Source organism: Gobio gobio (assembly GCF_949357685.1).
Source record: "Gobio gobio genome assembly, chromosome: 3".
In the NCBI taxonomy this organism is placed as follows: domain Eukaryota; kingdom Metazoa; phylum Chordata; class Actinopteri; order Cypriniformes; family Gobionidae; genus Gobio; species Gobio gobio.
This window is the reverse complement of record NC_137099.1, coordinates 6376584-6401478: the sequence shown is the minus strand read 5'-3', so window position 1 is coordinate 6401478 and position 24895 is coordinate 6376584. Positions and strand designations below refer to the sequence as shown.

Sequence of the window (24895 nt, the reverse complement as noted above, 5' to 3'; positions counted from 1 at the left end):
TATTGAACCAAAATGAATTCTTTTTTTTCATCAAAATAAACTGAAAATAGTACAAACTTTACTAAAGTGATTGTTTTGAAAAGGTATTAACTTAGACATTATTAAAACATAATAGTTTAGCTAAAGTATGTGTATTAATACAGTGTGTCTGTGAGGTAAAAGGCTCATTTATAAGCTTTTTAAACAAAACCAACCGCATTTATGATTTATTTTCACACAAAATCTGTTGCTCCATCAATGTTCAATACAAACATATATATATGCAATCATACACTATGGGAATAGTAAAAAGCACATTTTTCTTAAGGTGTGTCTTTAGCCCTGTTGTACCCTACATTAGTTTCTTGTGTGACTTACTCGAGTCTTGGAAGTAGACATCTTTGCCATTGTAGGCGTTTCGTAACTTGTTGGTCATCACTCTCAGGGTCATGATCTGCTGTCTGATGAAGGTGTCTGGTCTCGTGATGTCCACTTCCACCTCTGGGTTATTGAGCTGGTTCGTCAGGCCCTCTTTTACAACTTCAGGAAAATATCTGCAAGTTAACAAACAAACATTTGAAGGTGGGTTTTTCTTTTGTTGGTGGGAATGTTTTATTTAAAAAAATTCAAGAAACACATAAATGATTCACTTTTTTGAAACTACGATTTGGTATAATCTATATTTGATTACAAATCTTAAAAAGCTAAGTCATTTGCAAATGCATTTATCAACAAATACTTCATGAATTAAGCAAAACTCATAATTTATCCAAGCAAATGCGTCTTGAAATGAATTTTCTCCACCCTATGATAATAAAAGCTCAAACACGAGTGAGCAGGCGCTGATGTTGACTCAAGCGTGACCCCATCAGGAGTCGCTTTAGCAGGATCAGCACCTCTCACGTTCACATTAACATGCCCTGCAGCTCTACAGCGTGTGCAGTATGACTTCATTTGCAATATTCAGTTGTGCATCAGTAAGTCAGCATTTTTGCATCGCCATGTGTTGTATAACAAGAATAATGCGAGACTGCAATCTGCGCTTTCACCTATAGTGTGAAAATCACCTTGGTTGTAAAGGTGCTAAACATTACAACTATACTGTAGATCTGTATTTGTTGCAGAAATAGTGTTCATGTTTTAAAGCAAACCAGAAACACTTTGCCAGTGTCGTAACTCTTAGAACACATACAAGTTAACATTGTGCGCCCTATTTTAATGATCTGAGCGCATGGAGTGCATGGTGCAGGTGCACTTAGGCCGTGTGCAAATCCACTTTTGCTAGTTTAACAACGGAAAAACGGTTGCCGCACCAGGCGCATGGTCCAAAAGAGTGGTCCTAATGCTGCCTTCACGTGCTATCGGAAATTTCCTGATTCCCACTTTAGAAGTCGTGATTACGAGCTTGTTGCATTCAAGTGCTTTGTTGTAGGAGTGAACAGGAATCATGGTGGACACCAGGTTATTCTTGCCTATTTATTGGGAAAATCGTATAAAAAAACCAACATTATATATAGTCTCCCATGCACCGACAACCATATAAACATTCCAGATAGTCCGCTTTCTGCTGATTCTGTAATTTCAGTCAAATGCAGGCTATTTTCGCTGAGTACCAAACATACAATACGCTTCATATGATTACTCTTACATGTAAATATGTACTACATTAATTTCAAGACAAGACGACCAAGCTGTTTTGGAAAAAAAACTATAAAATCATACCTGCCACAGCAGTCTAGTTCTCCCCGCCACCATGTTTAAAGCTTATGACACGCCCATCTCGGGAATTTGGGTATCAAAATTATTTCCGAACTTCCCTATGGTAAACACGACATCAGAGGGCGTTCATGTGCAATTTTTACCTAGGAAACTCGTATTTACGATAATTCCGATAGCACGTGAAGGCAGCATTAGTCTCTTAATGAGTCATGGGTGTGTTTTGGGTGTAACATACAACAAACCAATCAGAGTCTCATCTACCATTCCCTTCAAAAGCCAGTTGTGCTCGCACCATGATTGATTCGTTATTTACATGGCAGAATTTGCGAGTGGAAAGACTGAATGTTTCTCCGGAGAGGAATCTTTTTATTTTTTATTTTTAAAAATGTGTGTGTGCTGCTGCGCGTCCCTGTGTGTGTATTAATCAGAGCACTTTGTGATATAGGCGCATATTACTAACACGCCCTTTAAATAACACAAAAAATACTGCGCCATTGACTTTAGAGCAGTTTTTCGTTGGTCAAAGGTACAGTCGTTTTTAGTTCCTCAAAATAGCAACGCGCCAACAATGCTCCTGAACACACCTGGTTTTCAGACCAGCACACCCATGGGTGAACAGATGGGCGCGAGTGCATTTGCTATTTAACCCTAGCTCTCTTTTTTTTTTATCAGTGCCCAAGAGACTCAAATAACTGTGTCGTTTTTTATCATTCAGGCAACTGTTATACATCATTATAATCTGTTAAGTTTCTATTTTTTTTGTGTACAGTCCCAATAGAAACAAAATAAAGATAATTTAGCTTTTTGCAAAATAAAGAAAACACATGATGTGTGATCAGCAGCATCTCTGTCAAAGATGTTCATTCAGATAGTCCTCAGAAAAGGAACTCTAGCTTATTGAATACTTGTCTCACAAACATGAGACATATGTCAAAAGAAACGCCGAAATGTCAGGTTTTAAAAAATGTAAACCAAATCGAAAACAAATATTCTGTGTTTATGTAATCTGTTTGAAAAGCGATAGATGTCAGTCACCCGCGAGCCACTTCATTATCCGCTAATGCGACCACGCCCACGGATCGCGCGTTCTATTGAGATTCAAATACTGACGATCCAGAGTCGACGCTCACACATCAACTCATACAAACATGTGGACGACAAAATGAAAACTACATCGGTAAGAAACTAGCAAAATAACACTTGCCTTGCGCCTGGAGTTACATTAGGCCGGGTGAATGATAGGACCCATTAGTCTTAGAAATAAAAATTATAAATAATAACTATATTTTTGTAGAGACTATATTTTGTAAGAAAGACCATCCACAATGCAATATGCAAATACTGTAATAATGTCATAGCTGTAAATTTGATTATTAATGGTTCAACATTCTAACAATATCAATAAAAGATTTTCAAGCTTTAAATGTATCGAATTTATTCAAATAAATGTTTTAAATATATTGAATGCTTAACAACCCAAAACCAAACACTATGCAACAAGTTTTTGCTTAAAATTAAACTAAAATGTAACTGTAAGGCAGCGTTATTTTAGAATAATTGAGATAATATTGCACTTTTTATAAAAATTTTGAATAACATTTTTACATTACTTTTTATGTTTATATTTCAAAAAATTATTTAAGTTTTAGCAGTTGTGTTTTGTTATTAAATATTAAATAAATAAACTTTATATTTTCTTTTCTTTCAGTTAACATTTAGTTTATTTCAAGAAACATTTTTTTTTTTTATGGTTTTAGTTTCGGTTATAATAATAACAACCCTGTGATGAAGTTCAAAATAAAAATTATAATCACAATTATCTTTTTCACAATTATCACCTGAGGCAGAACCGGAGAAGACTGAAATGATCTACATAATGAAGTTTGTAGAGTCTGTGATTCACACTGAATGAATTGCATTTATCATTTTTGCCTTCTCTTTATCTGAACGCTGCGGTTCAGTATAAACACATGTTGCAGCATTATGCATGCAAAGAACTCTATTGAGATCTAATCTCCTAATAAGCGCTTTAGCAAGAGGTAATTGTTTGTGCCTAATTAATATTTCAGGTGGTGCTTTGTGGGGAAATAAATGAAACTTGTTGAATGCTCCCAGGTTGCGCCATGGCAAATGTGCTCCCATTCAAATGCAAACCGTGTGGCTTTAAAGCAGTAATTAGCCAATAATGAGACTGTTGTACTCCGTGGAGACCAGATCTGACAAATATTGAAAAAAATAAATAAAACCCCTCACATGCATTTCAGCTCCACCAAGTATTATCATTTGCGATAATTTGTCTTTTAGGTACTCTAAAAAACCCTCTTCACCCAGTACGGGTCATTTACATGATGAGGCCGCTTGGAAAGAAAATGAAACGCATCTTATATTGCACCATCTGCTGATATTCTCACTTGTGGAGGGCTGAAAAGCGAATGGGTTTTCTGCCAAGCCGTCTGGCTCACTGTCAAAGGCGGGCAGACGGAGTGACAGACATCATGGCGCATATTAGATGCCCATCAACAGAAATGAACTCAAGGAATTAGCTACTGTAAAACCAGAGGTCTGTCAATCATAAATTATTATGTCTTAAAGGCCGTTTTCACACTGTGATGTTTTTTTTTTTTAACTGTTTGTTGATTTACACATCTTTTGGGCATTCTCAGTATTTTTTTTTCTCAGCATTGGCCCATTTTTTAAATCTCTTTAAGACCGGGTGTCCACCAAAGTGTTTTTTTTCACAAGGCTGGCGTATCCAATTGTTTTCAATGGGAGCGGTGCGTATTTAGAACAGCATTACATTTACATTTATGCATTTAGCAGATGCTTTTATCCAAAGTGCTTACAGTGCACTTATTACAGGGGCAATCCCCTGGAGTAACGTGGAGTAAAGTGCCTTGCTCAAGGACACACTGGTGGGATCGAACCAGCAACCTTCTGCATAGTTCAGTGGTTTAACCCACTGGACCACCATCTCCAGTATGGTCCAGCATGAGCGTAAAGAGGCGCTGAGCGAGTATTTCACACTCAAATGCTGAGCGCTCAGCGTTTTTTTACCGTCACAGAGAGTTGAAGAATGTTCAACTTAGCGTCCATCACTGTCACTTTTCACCCAGCCATCCAATCAGAGTGGAGGATGGGTGGGACAAATACGACAGACCAACTCCCACATTCTGCTGGTACAACGTCAACAGATGAAAACAAGAAACAATAATGGAACAAAATTATTTAAAACAAGAGCAAATACTTTACATTGTATCTGCATTTGTATATAGAATCAATAAATAAACAAATTATCTGTGAAATGAGGTACTAATAACACTTCCGCGGATATCAATCAATCAAACTTTATTTATAAAGCACTTTAAAACAACCGAAGTGGACCAAAGTGCTATACAGCAAAAAATCCATAACTCATAATACATAAAATACAAATAAAACAGATATGAGACAAACCGCAATACCATAGAAACGATAAAATAAAACAAAATGTCAACGTCAGGTGTCAAAGGCCAAGGAGTAAAGTTGGATATTCCGTATCATAACAAGCAAAGATTCAGGAAAAATTGGAAAAAACGCTCAAGCGCTCACAGCCAGGCGTTTTCAGCAGAACGCCTGTCGTTTTCAGCTGGTTAAAAATGCTTTGGTGGACACGCGGCCTAAAAGAACCCAAATCAGACTGCTTTAAGTGGACCAAGAGGTGACTAAAGTGAAAAAGAACCCAGTTCTCTTTATGGTCATACTGTCCATGAAAGAGGACACACATTTAAGTAAGAATGTGATCTCAAACCACTACATATTCTTCAGTGTACGAATAAAACATATACTGATTATACTGATTCTTATATTAGGCTGCTGTCACTTTAAGAACTACAGTAATGCACGGATCCAATACACTGGTACGCATACACGATTTCTTTCCCAGATCTTTACATTCACTTAAGACAAAACTGTTTATGTGATCCTTAAACGCAACGGTGCGTTCGTAAAACCGCATATCAAAAATTGTAAACTACCACGTCTCTCTTACACAGTTCAGAAGCGGTTGAAATTACAGTAAACAAGTGCATGTTGTGAATTATTAATTTCTGATGAACAGACGATTTGTACGGTGGCATCTGATGACCGAACTACATTGGGAAAGGAAAAATCAAGTGAGCCCGGACCGATTTTGGAAAATCAGTTTCTGGGAACCATATAGTTAGCTGAAAGCAAACCGTACCCAGCTCATTTGGAGTGTTTACATATGGGCCAAAAATCACACACACTGCGCTCAGGCCCCTGAAAAAAGACTAAGTGTGCAAAAAAACACACTAAATGAACGTGTTCAATTGACAGCTTATCCAAAAACAAGACAACGAAGAAGGAAGAATGTGAATATATTATAAAACATAATTTCTTCCTGTGATCAAAGCTGAATTTTCAGCATCATTACTCCAGTCTTCAGTGTCACATGATCCTTCAGAAATCATTCTAATATGCAGATTTGCAGATCAAGACGTCACTAACATTGTGTACTGAGCCAGGGCGTTTTGTATTTGCCTATGACCCAATATCGCTAAAACAATTACCATCAAAGGTGTCATTGAAACACAACAATCTGCAATGCGACCCAGGGGAAGGTGCGTCTGAAGGTGACCGTCGTACCTTCCCTTTGTGTGGCTGTTCCAGCACTGCTCCTCATCTGGGTCAGTCACTTTGTCCTCTGCACAGATGCCGTCTGGCAGCGTCGACCAGAATTTCTTCGACTCCTTTAGCTTCTCCTTAATGTCGATCACCTGGAATCACACACACACACATAGAGAATCAGTTTAGCATATGCAACACCGCAAACATTCAACGAGAGAATGAAAATTTAGGCACACTTTGAACTGTGTGATGGATTGGGTCGGGATTATTATAAAGGAGGGGAAGATGAGGCCAACAATTTGCATGGAAATCTCATTCTGGCTTCACTTTTTCAGTTTCAACACTGCTAGATAATTCATTGGGGACCAGGTGCAAGTCTAATCCTCCACTAAGCTGTGCTGGTATTTTCTGTACCAACCAGAAGGACGGATTTGTTTTTAAACTGGCAGAACGGGAATCTCTTCTCAACCTGGAATAATTCTCATAGTGAGAGGTTTATAAATTGGACATATTTGCAGGCATTATGCCAAGATTTATCCGTGGAAATTGCTTATAAATGTCTAGTCCATTGTTAGACGTGTCACTGGTTGTCTGTTTCACTCATAACATGCCTTATTAAATGGTTGCTGGCCTTCAGCTCTCTAGACATGCACAATATTTCTACTAATTATTAGCTAGCAAGTGCTTGTTAAGGCAAGCATCACTATTACTTATAACTGAGTTATTCATTTCAACAACCACCTATTTCAAATTATCCATCTTATTTTTATCATAAGAGAGGGCGTGGCCACTTGTAACTTGAATGTGCAAGGTTTCCGGTGTCATTCACTCTCAGTTCAAGTCCATATGCTACTTTATAATGCAAACTTGTATTTATCATCACATTATTGTATTGTTATTATCATAAACACTTTTTACTTTTTTAGCGTACATTTTACTGCACTTTTCTTCTAGTTATTTACCTATACCGGCTAATTAATCACAAGTCTTGCGTATTCAACGAAAATAGCTTTCGCCCAAAATGCAAAATATGGTGAATACAATGGCCATTTTACTCTGTCCATGCCTCTTTCTGCAAGTTGCATCAGTAGGTGGCGACAAGTGAACGTATTTGAGTGAGTTAGTGATTCATTCATTCCAACAATTCGTTAAAAAAATGGCTGGTTTTTGCTGCATCCCAATTCGGAGGCTGCATTCTCCGAAGGGCACATTCAAAGGCTGATCGTGTCACCGCAGTGCGACGAAGGCTGTCCCAATTCGAAGGCTCCTCCAAATGCGGCCTACAAATGCAGCCATTGTTTTGTGTGAAATGAGGGATACAACAGATGCATCCTTCATCTACCCCAGAATCGACCGTCTCATTTAACAATGCTCAGTCCGACCTTCGAAGTCTGAGTCCTTCAAATGATCCGTATTAGCATGCCATTGATTCACTCAACCGATTCGTTCAAAACATTGATTTATTCAGGAACAAGACAGAAGCTGCGTCCAAAAATTGCATCAGTAGGTGGCGACAAGTGAGCGTCTTTGAGTAAGTTAGTGATTCATTTATTATTCATTGTGTCCCAATTCGAAGGCTCCTCCAAATGCGTCAATCCTTTTGTGTGAAATGAGGGATACAACAGATGGATCCTTCACGGCCCTGCCTACCTCAGAATCGACCGTCTGATTTAACAATGCTCAGTCCGACCTTCGCTACCTTCGAAGTCCGAGTCCTTCAAATGATGTAGCCTTTGAATTACATCAACATTGGGACATGAATTGGGACACAGTCCGTATTAGCATGCCATTGATTCACTCAACCGATTCGTTCAAAACACTGATTCATTCAGGAACAAAACAAATGCTACGTCCAAAATTGCATACTCTACAGTAGGTACTCCATTTGGTATGAAACATACTTCGCAACCGTTAACAAAGTATGCTCTATATAGTATGAATGTGTGTAGTATGAATGAAATTCGGACATAATACATCTGTCATGTTGCCATTGTCGTGACCCACGTTGCCAGTTGTGTTGCAACACCTCCATTCACAAATTATCTCCGTTGGCTTCATGGGATAGTAAAGTGTTCATCGAATGCGCACTTCAGAAGCCAACACGTTCTCACTCCCAAATCGTCACATATTGACGCTTGGTCAGGACCCCTCGGCGTCACTTTTTAACGCACAGGGTACCCCTTTAGCGTCATTTTCCGATGCGCAGATGCTCCATTGATTTCAGTTTTTTTCCCAATGCGTCATATCAAGACGCATTTAATTCTTTGCATTTGTAAAAGCAGACATGATTTTATTAATATTTATTGGCTACTTTTATATTTTGGAGCAACTAACCCCACTCCTACCCAAAAGCTACCCACTTCTAAACAATATAAAGCACGTGGCAGGCAAATGCAAGTACAGTCACAGGTTTTTCTTGCAATAACTGACCAAAAACAGTATAAAAGTATTAACTCATGTTGCATCAAGTCTTCTGAAGTCATATGATATCTTTATGTAAAGAACAGAGTTGAGATTAATGCTTTAATCGCTGAAATGATGATCCTGCCGCTCCGTGAATGCACACAGTCATATCTCATTCAAAGGATACACCGACTCTTGAGCATCGCAATCAGTCACGAGACACACAAGAGCCAATGACATTTTACAATCAAAGCTGACGTAATGACGCAATTGGTCATGAGACATACGAGAGCCAATGCAATTTCACTATCAAAGCTGACGTAACGTTTCATCGGGCAGCAATTTTTAAATGTGTTCATGGTCTTCGGCGGATGGAGACGCAGATCACTTTTGGGGATTTTCTTCACACAAATCAATCGTTTGGCCTTGGAACACTTGGAATATTTGTACTTTTTGAATAAATTGTGCCTGCAGTCGGATCTGCCTCTTATATCCTGTGTTTTATATCATATAACACATAAATGGATAGGTTTAGGGATGGGATGGGGTTGGGTTACATGTTCAAACTTGTTTAAATAGTGTAAATTAAAAAAAAGTAACGTTATGCTGGCTGATTAAATTGAGAATCACACTCCAACATGTCATAATGGCAAAATCATAACCCAATATATAATTTCATCATGACGATAACATTCCATGGCCAACACGTCTGTGTATGACTCCAAAGGTTTCTCAATTAAATCAACGGAGTACTGCACGTCGGAAAATGACACTAAAGGTGTACCCTGTGGGTTAAAAAGTGATGCCGAGGGGTCCTGACCAAGCGTCAATATGTGACGATTTGGGAGTGAGAATGTGTTGCAGAAGTAGTAGGCCATCCGGGTACTTTTCGCCTACTGTTTTATGAACACTATGAATTCGGACATAATACTCAGCTCACATACCGTTCGCATACAATATAGTTTAAAAGTAAGCATATTCGGAAGCAGCGAGAGTGACTGACTGAAGCATTCACTCTACTGATTCATTTAAAAATAAACAGATTCGTTTAGTGAAAAAACTGTCTGTCTTTAGTGAGTCATTGAATAATTCATTAAATCGATTTGCTCAAAAATGCTGAATCATTCAGGAAGGAAACATCTACTGTTGTAATCTCAGAGACGCACAGTCCATGGTGCAGCAAAATAATCGGACTAACTGGTGATATGGTGTCAACTTTTTGAACTGCTGTACATAAACCCTCTTGCTTGTGTGATATTGCTAGAATAATAGTATATTTCGCAGACGGTGTCATAACAATTGATTCTCCAAAACGTGGCTTTTTTAGAAGACTGTGCTGTTCTTTACCAAGCAATTTGGTTTTTCCCAGATAGACCATAAAACATAACTGGGTTGTCGATTTCAACAACCGCCTAATTATCCATCTTATTTTTAAAGCAATACAATAATAATTACAATACAACCACCTTGCAAGATCACCCTAGACACCCTAGCTTCATTGCGCAAGTTTTTCACAGAAAAGAACCGCATACCTGATACATTCTGTGTAGGTATACCTATCAAAGATGGACAGATTTCTTTAAAAGATTCCTAGTTTAATATACTTATATTCTGCTGCTTTATATAACGTGATCCTTCTAGGTCAAAGAAAAGTGGCCCCAGATGGGTTTCACTCATCCAAAGGTGTATTCTATTATTTATCTACATTCTACTCATCCTGCCTTTTGTGCAAGAGAAATTAGCTCATGCCGAGACATTACAGAATCGTCGATAAAATCTTGCCTTCTAGTACATCATCAGATCGGAGCCCAGAGCTTCAGACGTGTGCAGATTGATTTTATTAATGAAGTGCACCGCACTCCAGAAAGCAAACAGATTGATGCTTATCAGTGCAGGGTTCTGACTGCAGGAGCAGATCTGATGGTAGATATCTGCTACACAGTTTGTCAGCCATATTAACTCTTTCCCTGCCAGTGTTTTTTCTTTTTTCTTTAAGTAAAAAAACTAAAACATTCATGGCCCCCATTATATTTTTGTTGTATGATTATCTGAACATGCAATATATCAAAAAATATTCACAATATTCTAGCTTCATGCATTGTTTTTTTTATCAACACTTGAATGAGGGTAAGTTTATAAAAACTGCAACATTTCGAACAAAAAGCTGAGAAAATCATGTTTTTGTCAATGGCTCGGATTCAGAACGATAATCAAAACACAGATGGAGTAAATCGAGTCCATCAACACCCCTAAAGCTTCACAGTCCTATAGCTCGTCCTGGGTCGACATATCATTCAGTAACATTCGGCATTTTTGAATGTTTGATGATCGCGTTATTTTACATGTGCATATGTTTCATCGCTTGTTTCTGCTTCTTTTTCGCATGTGTTTTGACCCGGATGATTCTGTACTCTTTCAGAAGATGTGTAATAGCACTCCCTACCGTATAACAGTGAAAACATGGGTTGCCGGAAAATTCTGTTAGTGGCGGGGAAAGAGCTAAAGACCTTGTCACATGACTCATGTTAGCATGTTAGAGCTTTAGTACAATTCTCAATTCAATTTATAGACATATTCTCTAAAGTCTTAAAGGCACAATATGTAAGATGTTTGGATTAAAATATCCAAAAACCACTAGAACAATATATATTTTGTTAACTTGTGTACTTACATTATCCCAAATGTTTCCAAGAATATTTAAATCCAGAGAAATTTTAACCAGGACATGGGGCGTGTCCGTGCGTCGCCTATCAATGACAACATACCTGCGTTACCCTCGATTTCTGGTTTTATTTTGTAGAAACCATGGAAACACCAATGACGCTTTAATATGTTATGTGTTTTACTAGACAGGTGAGCAACTGTTTGGATCATTCATCAACAGAAAACTAATCAGCTCAACACAGTTAGTCTTATTGTGTAAATCTGGTTTTCTTGATTTACCGCGAGTACCATGTTTTACCATGCCTAATATCGATCAAGCTCACTGCAGTGTGAACAAGAAGAAGCCATCAAACGAAGGAACATAGTAGCATTATAACGTAACTTTCAACACACTCAAATAATGTATCTAATATGAATAAACAGCGCTGCGTTCACATGAGAAGAAGTGGAAGCGCTCGTCTGCAGCAGCAGTTTTAAAAAAGAAAACTTTTGCAACGAAAATACATATTGTGGCTGTAACATCTTTTTTCATTCTTGCACACATCATTACATCATTTTAGCATTCCATGTAAAATGTTTTAATACGCATTTTATGCACACTAAAACAGCAGTGTGGGGTTAGGAATTTAACTGGGGTTACACTTTATTTTAAAGGTGCCGTGTGTAAATTTTAGCGGCATCTATAAGTGAGGTTGGGAATTGCAATCGCCCACCGCTCACTACTCCCTTTTGAACATAAAGAAGCTACTGTGGCCGACACAGGGAAAAAATTGTCGTCGGAGAGAGCAGAGAGTGACTATCGCTCTGTAGAGAATTTTGTCCGTTTAGGGCTACTGTAGAAACATGACGGCGCAAAATAGTGATTTCATTGTAAGGGGACCCTCGGTGTATGGCTCATTCTAAGGTAATAAAAACATAACTGTAAGGTCTTTATACATCACTTAAAAAATGATGTATATTATATTGTGTTTCTGTCAATATATCCTCATAAATATTACACACTGCACCTTTAAGGTGATGTAGTTACATTGTACTTATTCAAATAAGTACTGAGGGTAACACTTTATTTTGCAGTATCCTTGCTACATATGTTACACGTACTTACTATAGTAATAACTATAAATTATGCATAATTACATGCAACTAGCCCTAAACCAAACTGAACCCTAATTCTAGCCCTATAGTAAGTACAGTTAATATTACTCAGTACTTGAATGTAGAATTACAGTGTAACAAAGACACCTTAAAATAAAGAGTAACCATACTGAGAAATCTGAATTAACTACATGTACTTACTATAGATTTGGGTAGGGTTTGGTTTATGGCTAGTTAGCAATTATGCATAATTTACTGTTATTAATATAGTAAGTACATGTAGTAATGTGTCACCTTAAAATGTGTTGCCTGAATTTGCGAATACATTTCAAAAATAATCTTTACTTTATTTACAACTTTTGGTAACACTTTATTTTAGGGTTCAATTCTCGCTATTAACTATAGTTGTTTATTAGCATGCATATTACTAGGACATTGGCTGTTTATTAGTACTTATAGAGCACATATTAATGCCTTATTCTGCATGATCATATCCTAAATTCCTTAATGCCAAAACATAAACGTATTATCTAGTTTAGTTAGGAGTTTAATGAGGCAAAATTAGTAGTTAACTGTGAATATGTGTTCCCCATGCTAAAGTGTTACCCAACTTTCATTTTCATTTTTACAGTGTAATCTTCAACATAAATCACTGAGTAAGCTGCATTGTTCTGTTAATTATTCATAAAATCTTTCTTACGTAAAGTTCGACTTTGTAAATAATGTAGAATTCCAACTCAATTCAAATTGCATGTATAATGTTGTAATGCCATTCTTACGTGAACTGATGCATAAAATGTATATTTTTTTGCATTTTATGTAGATAAAAAAAAATTCTTACATAATTTGTTGTATCTTACACAGGTAATATTTGCATTGTTTTAAATCATTCGTTAAACTTGCATAAATTGTTCTTAAAAAATACACTTAAAGGGTTAGTTCACCCAAAAATGTATATTCTGTCATTAATAACAGCTCCATTAATTACTTACCCTCATGTCGTTCGACACCCGTAAGACCACCGTTCATCTTCGGAACAGAAATGAAGATATTTTAGTGTAAATCTGATGGCTCTGAAAGGCCTCCATTGGCACAATGGCACTTTACACTCTCAAGACCCTTAAAAGGTACTAAAGACGTCGTTACAAAGTCCATCTCACTACAGTGGTTCTACAATAACTTTATGAATCGGCGATAATAGTTTTTGTGCGCAAAAAAACCCTAAATAACGACTTATATAGTGATGACGATTTCAAAACCCGGCATCATGAAGCTTCGAAGCATTATGAATCAGTCAGCCGAATCATGATTCGGATCGCGTATCAAACCGCCAAACTGCTGAAATTTGGCGATTCAAACCGCTGATTCGACTCACTGATTCATAGCGCTTCGAAGCTCGTAGTGAGATGGACTTTGTAACGACGTCTTTAGTCTTTAGTGCCTTTAAAGGGTCTTGAGAGTGTAAAGTGCCATTGTGCCAATGGAGGCCTTTCAGAGCCATCAGATTTCAACTAAAATATCTTCATTTGTGTTCTGAAGATGAACGGAGGTCTGACGGGTGTCGAACGACATGAGGGTAAGTAATTAATGACAGAATTTTCATTTTTGGGTGAACTAACCCTTTAAGTTTGTATCAATTCCAAAGTGTTTTTATGATCCATTTACACCGAAATTAGTTCTACCCATATTTCATGACATTCTCTGAAGTCTTAATCATTTTTTTTTTTAGCCTTGAATAAATCGAGCTTGGATGCTTTGATATTTTTACTGGAAAACAAGACAAAAATACTGGCTAAGGAAAAGAATTTCCTGATGATAGACACGTATGTATGTACACCAGAGCCCTTGAAGAATCATTATGCAATTAGCCATAAATATCTGACGCAAAGTGACATTAATTCTTGTTGGCACAGGAAACCTGTACATGTGTCATCATGCGAGTATATTAGGTTTCTGACATATGATAATGATATAATGGGATTAAAAGGTGCCGGATGTCACATTCTGCAGAAATAAGCTGCGCTAAATGACACTGAGGTTATCTGCGGAGTCAACAGCAACAGCCAGAGGCACGACATTAAAGAATGTTTATTGACGGCGTGTCAGAGTTTGAGGCCGCTTTGCCCTTTTTGAAGTGATAATCCGTGAGCACGAGCTGCAGAGATCTGGAGCGGTTTCACGCGGTACATTTGGTTAGCATTCATAAGCTGTTAGTCTGGATGCTGATATTAACACCTTAGCATGGATGCTTTAGGAGGGTGTCGAGATAAACACACAACAGCCAAACCAACAGCGAAGGCGGATGAGACGTATATGGAGATATTTCCTGTTAGATCCGGTGCATGTGGGATTAGATTAACTTTATGTAACACACACACACTGTCGATCAGTTTCTCCTTACTAAATACTGCCCATGGGAAACACTCAACGTCACAAAAAAGGACAGAAAAAGGAATGCTACTTTTCCCCCGTTTTCACAGGGAATTATAAACATTTCTTTGCTTTTAATTACTGTATTTGCATCGTTTCCTGTGGTAAAGTATAACAATGGCGTAGGATGGATACTTTTTTTTTCCACTTGCACGTCAAATTCTGTTTAACAGTTTGTGCTTGTTAGGCTTGGGAAGGCGCATCATTTGTGTAGCACATTTCACACACACTGGTAAATTGGTTTCACTATCTCTGGCAGTGCAACATCAAATATAGTCTAAATGTCTCGCAACAGCGGAAGATAAAATTTGCTCTTCAGACATTTTACAAGCGTCAGATGCTTTGGAACATCGGGTGAAGACATAAAGATATTAGACGAGAGATGGTCCGTCCCGCTCGTGTCGCATATCCCTCTCAAATGCATGGCCACACATTTATCAATTATCTTACACAGAAGTTGTGTTTCATGAGTGAGTGCAGCTATCGCTAAAATTATTTATTTGCATTTGTTTCTGGTCACACTTTGTATTATTGGTTATTATTTGTATTAGTATTGGTATTAGTAGTCCTTAACTACTAGGCCTATGTACTTACATTTAAAAAAATGAGTAAAATGTACTCGTGGTGTTCATATTGTATTACAAAACAAACTATCGAGGTGGGATATGGGTAGGGTTAGGGACAGGTGTGATGGTATGGGTGGGTTTTAGCATTTAAGTAACATAAATTAGCAGGATGATAGCATGATTTACCAATTTGATAGCATGTTTTAACATGTTTTCTAACATGCTGCTAACATGGTTTAGCATTTTGTTAGCATGATTTAACATTTTGCTAGCATGTTTTAACACGTTAGCTTGTTTTAAAGAGAATTAGCATTATTTAGCATGTTGCTAGCTAGTTTTAACACATAGCTAGCATGTTTTTGCATTTTGCTAGCATGTTTTGACATTTTGCTGGCAATTTTTTACGTTAACATGACTTAACATGTCATTAGCATTATGTAACATGTTTCTAGCATGAATTAGCATGTTATTAGCATGGTTTAACATTTTTGCTAACATGTTTTAAAACGCTTATGTCATGATTTAGAATTTTGCTAGCATTATTTTACATGTTGCTGGCATGTTTTATCACACTTCTATCATGATTTAACAAAATTGGCTAGCATGATTTTGCTTTTTGCTAGCATTTTTTAGCACATATATCATGATTTACCATTTTGCTAGAATGTTTTAACATGTTTGAACATGCTGTTAATATGATTTAGCATTTTGTTAGCATGATTTAACATTTTGATAGCATGTTTTAAAAGTGGCCATTTTTTACATGTTAGCATGAATTAACATGTCATTAGCATGATTTAACATGTTTCTAGCATAAGCATGTTGATAGCATTTTGTTAGCATGTTTTAACACACTGCTAACATGAATTAGCATGTTGTTAGCACGATTTATCATTTTGCTAGCATGAATTAGCCTGTTGCTAACATGTCCTAAGCTAGTTCCTAGGCTTTGTTAGGGCTAGCTCCTTTGCTTTGCCTCAGTGGATGATGCTTAAATACTTTATTCGAGTTATAGCATTAAAGTTTTGACCCCCTCGATGAAAGCGAATGGGACTTTAATGATTTTTAATCTTCATTTTTAAGGAAAACAATGAGTCGGATCAGTTAGAAAATATATAGCAACCCAAGTCAGAACAGTCTGAAGGTTTGAGCCGAGTTTAATGGTTGTAGAGTTAAAGCAAAGACATTATAAAGACGGTGCACTCTGATTATTTACTTATGAATGGGAGAAAGTGCAACGCTCAATATGGTGAATAATGATTGGCTGCGTCCCAATTCGCCTACTTATACTACGTCCTAAAAGTATGTACTCTATTTGTGAAGAAAAATTACATACTTTTGAGTGTGTAGCAGAAGAGTATGCAAGCTTTGGGACATACTACTTCGTCATCTTTAACGGACTCTGTTACGTGCGTCCCGTCACCGTTTAAACTGCCCTGTCAATCATAGTCACAGTTCAAATCCCCCACTTTCAATTTAATTTCCTACCGTATCGGAGAGAAATGTAGTCGCTCGTTGATCTGCCTTTCGTGGGTCTTTAATGCAGAGACTCCTCTCATGTGTTTGCAAAGGTAATGGCCAAACGTATCATTACAAAAGTTCTCAATGCTGCTGAAGGAGAAATATAATGTGGATAATATTGAATAAATATCTTTTCGTCAGGTTAAATACTGATAATTGCTCACTCAAACCACTTTATCTAATCCTCTCCACTTAACCGTCAGACTTGCGTAACCGCCATGTTTGTAGTTTTTTAACACTTTTTATCCGCGTTTGTAGTTCTAATCGAATCCTCGTCCATCTCGCAATGGGTTGTGGGCAATATCAGCCGTTAGAGTGCGCATCGATCTGCACTTCGGATTCTGACCGGAAATAGTAAACCATCCGGTAATCTTTGGAATACTTTTTTCAACATACTAAGATTTGGGACATACTAATTCTTTTTTCGAATACTATTTAGTACGGATAGTATGCGAATTGGGACGCAGCCATTGTCTTAAAGGTACTTTGGCTAAAGCAGGAGTTTACATTTTAGTTTTGGAAGAGGAGGAAGGAGAAGAAGCTTAAATAGCATTTGAGCATGTTAGCTTTGACAAGTCAACATAACCACAGAAATGAATTACAGCTGTAATTACACGCAGGCATTTTTAGAATAGAATTACAATGTAAAAACATTTGTGCATTGCATCAAATGAATCAGTATTTAGTTAAAGACACCTAATATAAAGTGGGACCACAAACAAAGCATATAGACAACAACGACTGCATAAACACCACTAAAGTAAAAAACATTTTATTTACACAAACTTTTCTTTCCAGCAAGACCACTAGATGCTGCTGCACCTCTGAGAGAGAGAGAGAGAGAGAGAGAGAGAGAGAGAGAGAGAGAGAGAGAGAGAGAGAGAGAGAGAGAGAAAGACTCCCCAGGCAGAAGAGAGCGTGCCAAGCGCGCATATAAATAAATAAGCCAACTCATGTTTCAAAGGTGTATTAAAATACATGCTGTGTATTAAGAGAAGCCTTATGTTAGCGGTAAGTGAGTGTCTGTATATTGGGCAAGCGTTGCGCGCTGGGAGAGGCTGCGGATCGTCTAACCGTTCGGCCACACAGATCATTAGCACACAGGCCTGCCAGAAGGGATGAGTTAAGGGCAGGAGCTGTTATCCGCTTGGGTCCCATTGCTCAACACCAGTCCGAGCTCGACAACAGCCAGACAGCGGAGTCCGAACGCTGGGCATCATTCCTTACATGTGCCGCGGCTCGACACGTGGGTTACGAGCAAATCTACAGCTCCTCAATGACATGATGTTCTGGGTTAAAGTATTAGAGCGCTTTAAAGGAATAGTGCAAAGTCCGAAATGAAAAATGGTCATCATTTACTCACCCTCATGTCAGCCCGTATGCTTTTATTCCTTATGTGGAACAAAATAAAGCCTTTTGGAGTGATACAAGGATGGATAAATGTTATTTGCAGTCAACTGAATGGAAAAGAGGAAAAGCTGGTGTATTATTCATTCGTAGCACTCATTTAGAAAGCATCAGGGCACTTTCTCAGTCTAGACAACAACAGCTGACATGTCATTGTGTTTTCCACGGAAAAGCATCCTTATTTTCATGCGAATGTGTCGCAGTAATTACTGCGCCAATTCAAAAACACTCAAAAATATTTCAGTATCTAATCATTGTAGGGAGAAAAAAAACATTCAATTATTTATTTTTCATGTACTATAGTCTAATTAATTCAACTACAAGTCTCTTCTTTTTTGGTAGGGTAAACAACATCCTCTGAAAGTATCCAGTCTCCAATAATTACGATAAAACAAAATAATACATTAATTAATAAACCACAAGAGCATGCATAATACAGTATTTTTTTCCGCGTGGTAAACGAAGCAGAACGCCCCAAACCTGTGGTAAAATCATTCTCATATTCAGCGTCCAATCGATTATTGCTATTTTTGTTGGTGATAGTTTTTACTTGAGATATTTAGGATGAATAATAGAGCCTGAGTAACATCAAATAAGGATACAACTAGATAGATAGATATATATATAGATAGATAGATAGATAGATAGATAGATAGATAGATAGATAGATAGATAGATAGATAGATAGATAGATAGATAGATAGATAGATAGATAGATAGATAGATAGATAGAAACAGACAGACAGACAGAGACATATAGACGGACAACAAGAGACATATAGACGGACAGACAGAGACATATAGATGGACAGACAGACAGAGACATATAGACAGACAGACAGAGACATATAGACAGACAGACAGACAGACAGAGACATATAGATGGACAGACAGAGGCATATATAGACGGACAGACGGACAACAAGAGACATATAGACGGACAACAAGAGACATATAGACAGACAGACAGAGACATATAGACAGACAGACAGAGACATATAGATGGACAGACAGAGGCATATATAGACGGACAGACGGACAACAAGAGACATATAGACGGACAACAAGAGACATATAGACAGACAGACAGAGACATATAGATGGACAGACGGACAACAAGAGACATACAGACGGACAGACAGAGACATATAGATGGACAAACAGAGACATATAGATGACAGACAGACAGAGACATATAGATGACAGATGGACAACCAGAGACATATAGATGGACAGACAGAGATATATAGACGGACAGACGGACAACCAGAGACATACAGACGGACAGACAGAGACATACAGATGGACAGACAGAGACATACAGACGGACAGACAGAGACATACAGACTGACAGACAGAGACATACAGACGGACAGACAGAGACATACAGACGGACAGACAGACAGAGACATACAGACGGACAGACAGAGACATACAGACTGACAGACAGAGACAGAGACATGTAGACGGACAGACAGAGACATAGACGGACAGACAGAGACATACCGACTGACAGACAGAGACATATAGACGGACAGACAGACAGAGACATATAGACGGACAGACAGACAGAGACATATAGATGGACAGATGGACAGACAGAGACATATAGACGGACAGACAGACATATAGACGGACAGATGGACAGACAGAGACATATAGACGCACAGACAGACAGAGACATATAGACGCACAGACAGACAGAGACATATAGACGCACAGACAGACAACAACATATAGATGGACAGAGACATATAGACGGATGGACTGACAGAGAGAAACATATTTATGGACGGACAGACGGATAGACGGATAGACTGACAGAGATAGATAGATAGATAGATAGATAGATAGATAGATAGATAGATAGATAGATAGATAGATAGATAGATAGATAGATAGATAGATAGATAGATAGATAGATAGATAGATAGATAGATAGATAGATAGATAGATAGATAGATAGATAGATAGATAGATAGATAGATAGATAGATAGATAGATAGATAGATAGATAGATAGATAGATAGATAGATAGATAGACTCCAGTAGGTGTGTTTGCTACTTTAGCTATTTCTCGAACACGTCTCATCAGAATAGAGGGTCAGAACTGTCTGTTTTATATCAAATGGATATAAATGTGCCAGTAACAGCATAGCACTGGAGTTTAGCCTCTGGACTCCTTTTCACTTAAAATAGGAGGAAATGTTTGGTGGGTACAATCCATCATTGTGGTGCTAAATGTGCTCGGCACCATTTAGACCTGATAGTGCTCTCGCTCACAGGGGAATACAAGCAGGACCCATCATTGCTGGCCGGGTCTACATGCGACTTTCAACCTTCAAAATTCCCCCGCAACTGCCCTCTATTAGAAAGTTTAGGAGATGACATGTCCCAATTTATAATGATTGTATTCCCAGTCGAGTCTATGAGGTCCTTACCTACGTAATGATACGTTAAGAATTGCATGACTAGAAAAACAGGAATATTCATTATAGAGAAGACTGCGAAGGGCGGGCAACAATCATAGCAAACAAAAGATCCTTTTGAAATGATTGGTGTGTTGAAGGATTGTTCACACTGCAGTGTGCAGATGATTTCAGTGCAATAAAAGGCACAAGATATTTTCTGATGTTATTACAATGGTAACAGATTCTGTATGATTTTACTTTTATATTTTGCTATGGCATACTAATGCACATTTGCACGCAAGTCAACATGAAATCAAAATTGGCCCTATTCAGTTTCCTAATACAAGTTCTGGTTCTTATTGTGCACAATGCATCGGTGCACATTATTCCAAAAAAAGAAGAAAACATATCTAAACGTCCATAAAACAAAAATGAAACTGCAATATGTCACTCGAATAGCTCTAATGGTACTCGCAACACCAAGGTCATTGGATCGATTCCCAGGGATTGCAAGAACTGATCAAATGAGTACACTCTAAAAAAATGCTAAGTTGGGTTGAAAATGGACTAACCCAGCGGTTGGGTTCAATGTTTGCTTAAAACAACCCAATTGCTGGGTTAGTCCATTTTCAACCCAACTTGGGTTATTTTTAACGCAGCATTTTTTTAGAGTGTACATTGAATGCTTTTGATAAAATGCATACATGCAAATGTAAAATGTTTTGAATTATGTTAATTTGTCTTACACTGTAATCTGTTTTTTTCTTTCTTGTTTTTAAGCATACATCTAATCAGATTTAGTGAGGTTTAACCCTTGTTTTGATTTAAGGAAATGTATGTATTTTTATTAAAAACAAGACCAAAATACTAAATACATAAATTGATATGTATGTACACCAATCAGGCATAACATTATGACCTCAATATTAGAAAGTAGAAAAACGTAATATTGTGTTGGTCCCCCTTTTGCTACCAAAACAGCCCTGACCCGTCGAGGCATGACCCCTGAAGATGTGCTGTGGTATCTGGCACCAAGATGTTAGCAGCAGATCCTTTAAGTCCTGTAAGTTGCAAGGTAGGGCCTCCATGGATCATAGACACCTTTCTATCAGAACCAGCATTAACTTCTTGAGCAATTTGAGCTACAGTAGCTCGTCTGTTTGATCGGATCACACGGGCCAGCCTTCACTCCCCTCATGAGCCTCGGCCGCCCATGACCCCGTCGCCGGTTCACCACTGTTCCTTCCTTGGACCACTTTTGATGGATACTGACCACTGCAGACCGGGAACACCCCACAAGAGCTGCAGTTTTGGAGATGCTCTGACTTAGTCGTCTAGATTTCACAAATTGGCCCTTGTCAAACTCGCTCAAAATCCTTACGCTTGCCCATTTTTCCTGCTTCCAACACATCAACTTTGAGGACAACATGCTCACTTGCTGCCTAATATATCCCACCCACTAACAGGCGCCGTGATGAAGAGATCATCAGTGCTATTCACTTCACCTGTGTATATCTGAGTGAAAAGACTTGATTTTGTCCGTGGGGAATGGATTGGATGGTTGTGGTTCGCTATTGGTGGATCTCATGTGAGTGACAGGTTGCCCCGCCCTCGTCATCAGAGAATGTGACTGAGATGTCACTGCAAGAGGGAGAAGAAGTTATTCCAATTCAAGATTATGAGGCACATGATTTAAAAAAAAAAAAAAAGACGTGCACAAATAAATCATTTACAACACATACTGCAATATTCCGTTTACTTTAAAATACTTTAAAAGACGCGACTAAAGAGTTAACCCGAACTAAGCACTTACAACAGAGTTAAATGGCATCACTCAAAGCACCTCCGACTTCTGTAACAGTGAAAACAAAGTTTACAGCCTCGTCTCTCGTGTCTACAGCTCACCCTTCCCCGAAGCCCGAGATCTTGGAAGTGATGTCAAATGCCAATTGAACCAGTCATGCAAGCCGCTCGCTCTCAGCTCCGCATACCAAAAGCGCACTCGCTGCTTCATATGGGGCCGGCTTTGGTGACCCTTCTTAGCGTCTGATCAAATGGCTGGCGAGGCACGTCCCCTGAAGCATTCCTTGTGAAGTTCGGGGGCCCACCACGACCCCTCAGCGTTAGCAGGCCGAGCCGTGTGAAGATCTGAGCCTCGTATAGGTCAGAGCTCCTCATTAGGACTATTTGTTCTTGCACTCCTTTCTCCCTACGGGAAGGAGCACAGTCGTGTGAACGCGCTCGTCTCATGCTGCTATAGATTAGAAGTGTGGAGTGGATTTGGCTAATTGGACGGGGGATTACCCAGCGTGATGTTTCACTGTTTGTGTTTTTCGCAGCGAGGAACACGTCCCCTGGCATTCTGTATACAAACAGCACGTCCGTCCGAGATGATATTCGACTGATAAAAACCTGTGTTATGATATTTGCTCATCAGAAATCAATTGGACTCCAACCGAGTGCGAGTACTTGACCTGAAATACTTTACATGTCCTGCGGTGTGACCTGCTATAACTATTTTAAACTGCATTTTTAGTCCAATTTTTGTCTGACTTTTTTTGTCACACTGCAAAACCATTTTAAATTAAATGAAAGCAAAAATCAATCATTTTCCCATATGCATTTAATCTTAATTACAAAGAGTTTATTGCTTTAATATGCACTGACTGATAATGATAAACTAACAATTAAAAGCAAAAACAACTTTTAAGGTCTTTACCTGACTTTTTAAACTATATACTTTATAATCTCTGTATGTGTGCACAACAAACAACTTCCATTATCTCTCATTATAAAAACCCAGGTTTAAATTCACATCAGTTTAAGGCTTTTAAATTGTATAATGTAAAAAAAACAAAAACATTTCTATTACAAATAAATACTGTTCTTTTGAACTTTATATTCATCAAAGAATCCTGAAACATAGAATGTATCACAGTTTCCACTAAAATATGAACTGTTTTCAACATTGATAATAATCAGAAATGTTTATCAAGCTGCAAATCAGCATATTAGAATGATTTATGAACAATCGTGTGAAACTTGCATTACAGGAATCATTCACATTTGTAAATATATTTCGATAGAAAACGGTTATTTTAAATTGTAATATTTTACTGTATTTTTTTATTAAATAATTGCAGCATTCACTGATAACATTATTCTTAGTGTTGTAGTACTCGAGACCGGTCTTAAGATCATGTTTTGATGGTCTTGGTCTTGTCTCGGCCTCGACTGCATTTCTCCTTATCTTGGTCTCGGACTTAGAGGACTCGGGATTTTATCTCAAGACCACAACTGAAAGATATCACTAAATTGTGTGATTTGATGTAAAACTTTCTGCTTAAAATGCAACCAATAACTTCTTTGTAATGTGATTTATTTTGTTACTGTGCTGCCAGGTTCAAAAACAATGCAGCATTGTCTCAAAAATGCCCAAAATTAATATAAATGCCCACAAAATTCTGAGATTTCATTTTTTTTTTTATATATAACATAGAATATAATTAAGCAATATCGCAAGAGCAAGAGAGCTGTTTTCATGAATATAAGTGTGATTGCAAATGATATTGATTTATACAAACGTTCAATAAAAAATAAGTTATTATTATTATATATAATATAAAATTATTATTATGGAATAATTATAGGAATAATTATAATATAATATTATATATTATATATAAAATAAGTGTCTTTGCTAATTCGGCAACGTTTCGTTATTATCAGCTGCTTTGAACAAATCGGTTGAGTAAAGGATTCCGTGACTGTTAAATAATGTTAATGATTTACATTATTTATGTAATTATGTAATTGTACCAATTCAGATGCAACTTCTGTGCCATGAATTTTATTGTTAGTGATTTGATTGGTAACAGCGCTATAGAGACTTACTACTCTAATTGTTTTTATTTATTAAATATAAGTAATTTCTCAGACAGTAGATATTGATCTTTTAGATTAATTTAAAGAGTGCAGGTCTGGTCTTGGTCTTTACTCAGTCTTGCCATCTCTTGGTCTCAGTCTTGTCTTGGTCTCAACCCCACAAAGTCTTGGTCTTGGTCTCGGCACACA

At 37.7% G+C, this 24895-nt stretch overlaps 1 protein-coding gene across 2 annotated transcripts in view; it reads right to left on the bottom strand.

Annotated features, from left to right (window-relative positions):
- Nucleotides 1-24895, bottom strand: part of gpc6a (glypican 6a) — a 333451-nt gene that overhangs the window by 5780 nt on the left and 302776 nt on the right. For both annotated transcript variants that reach the window (XM_079813636.1, XM_079813635.1), the window contains 2 exons: nt 6343-6473; nt 358-533 (listed from right to left, as the gene is read on the bottom strand). In XM_079813636.1, the coding sequence (XP_079669762.1) occupies nt 358-533; nt 6343-6473 (307 nt within the window). The remainder of the gene's footprint in view (nt 1-357; nt 534-6342; nt 6474-24895) is intronic.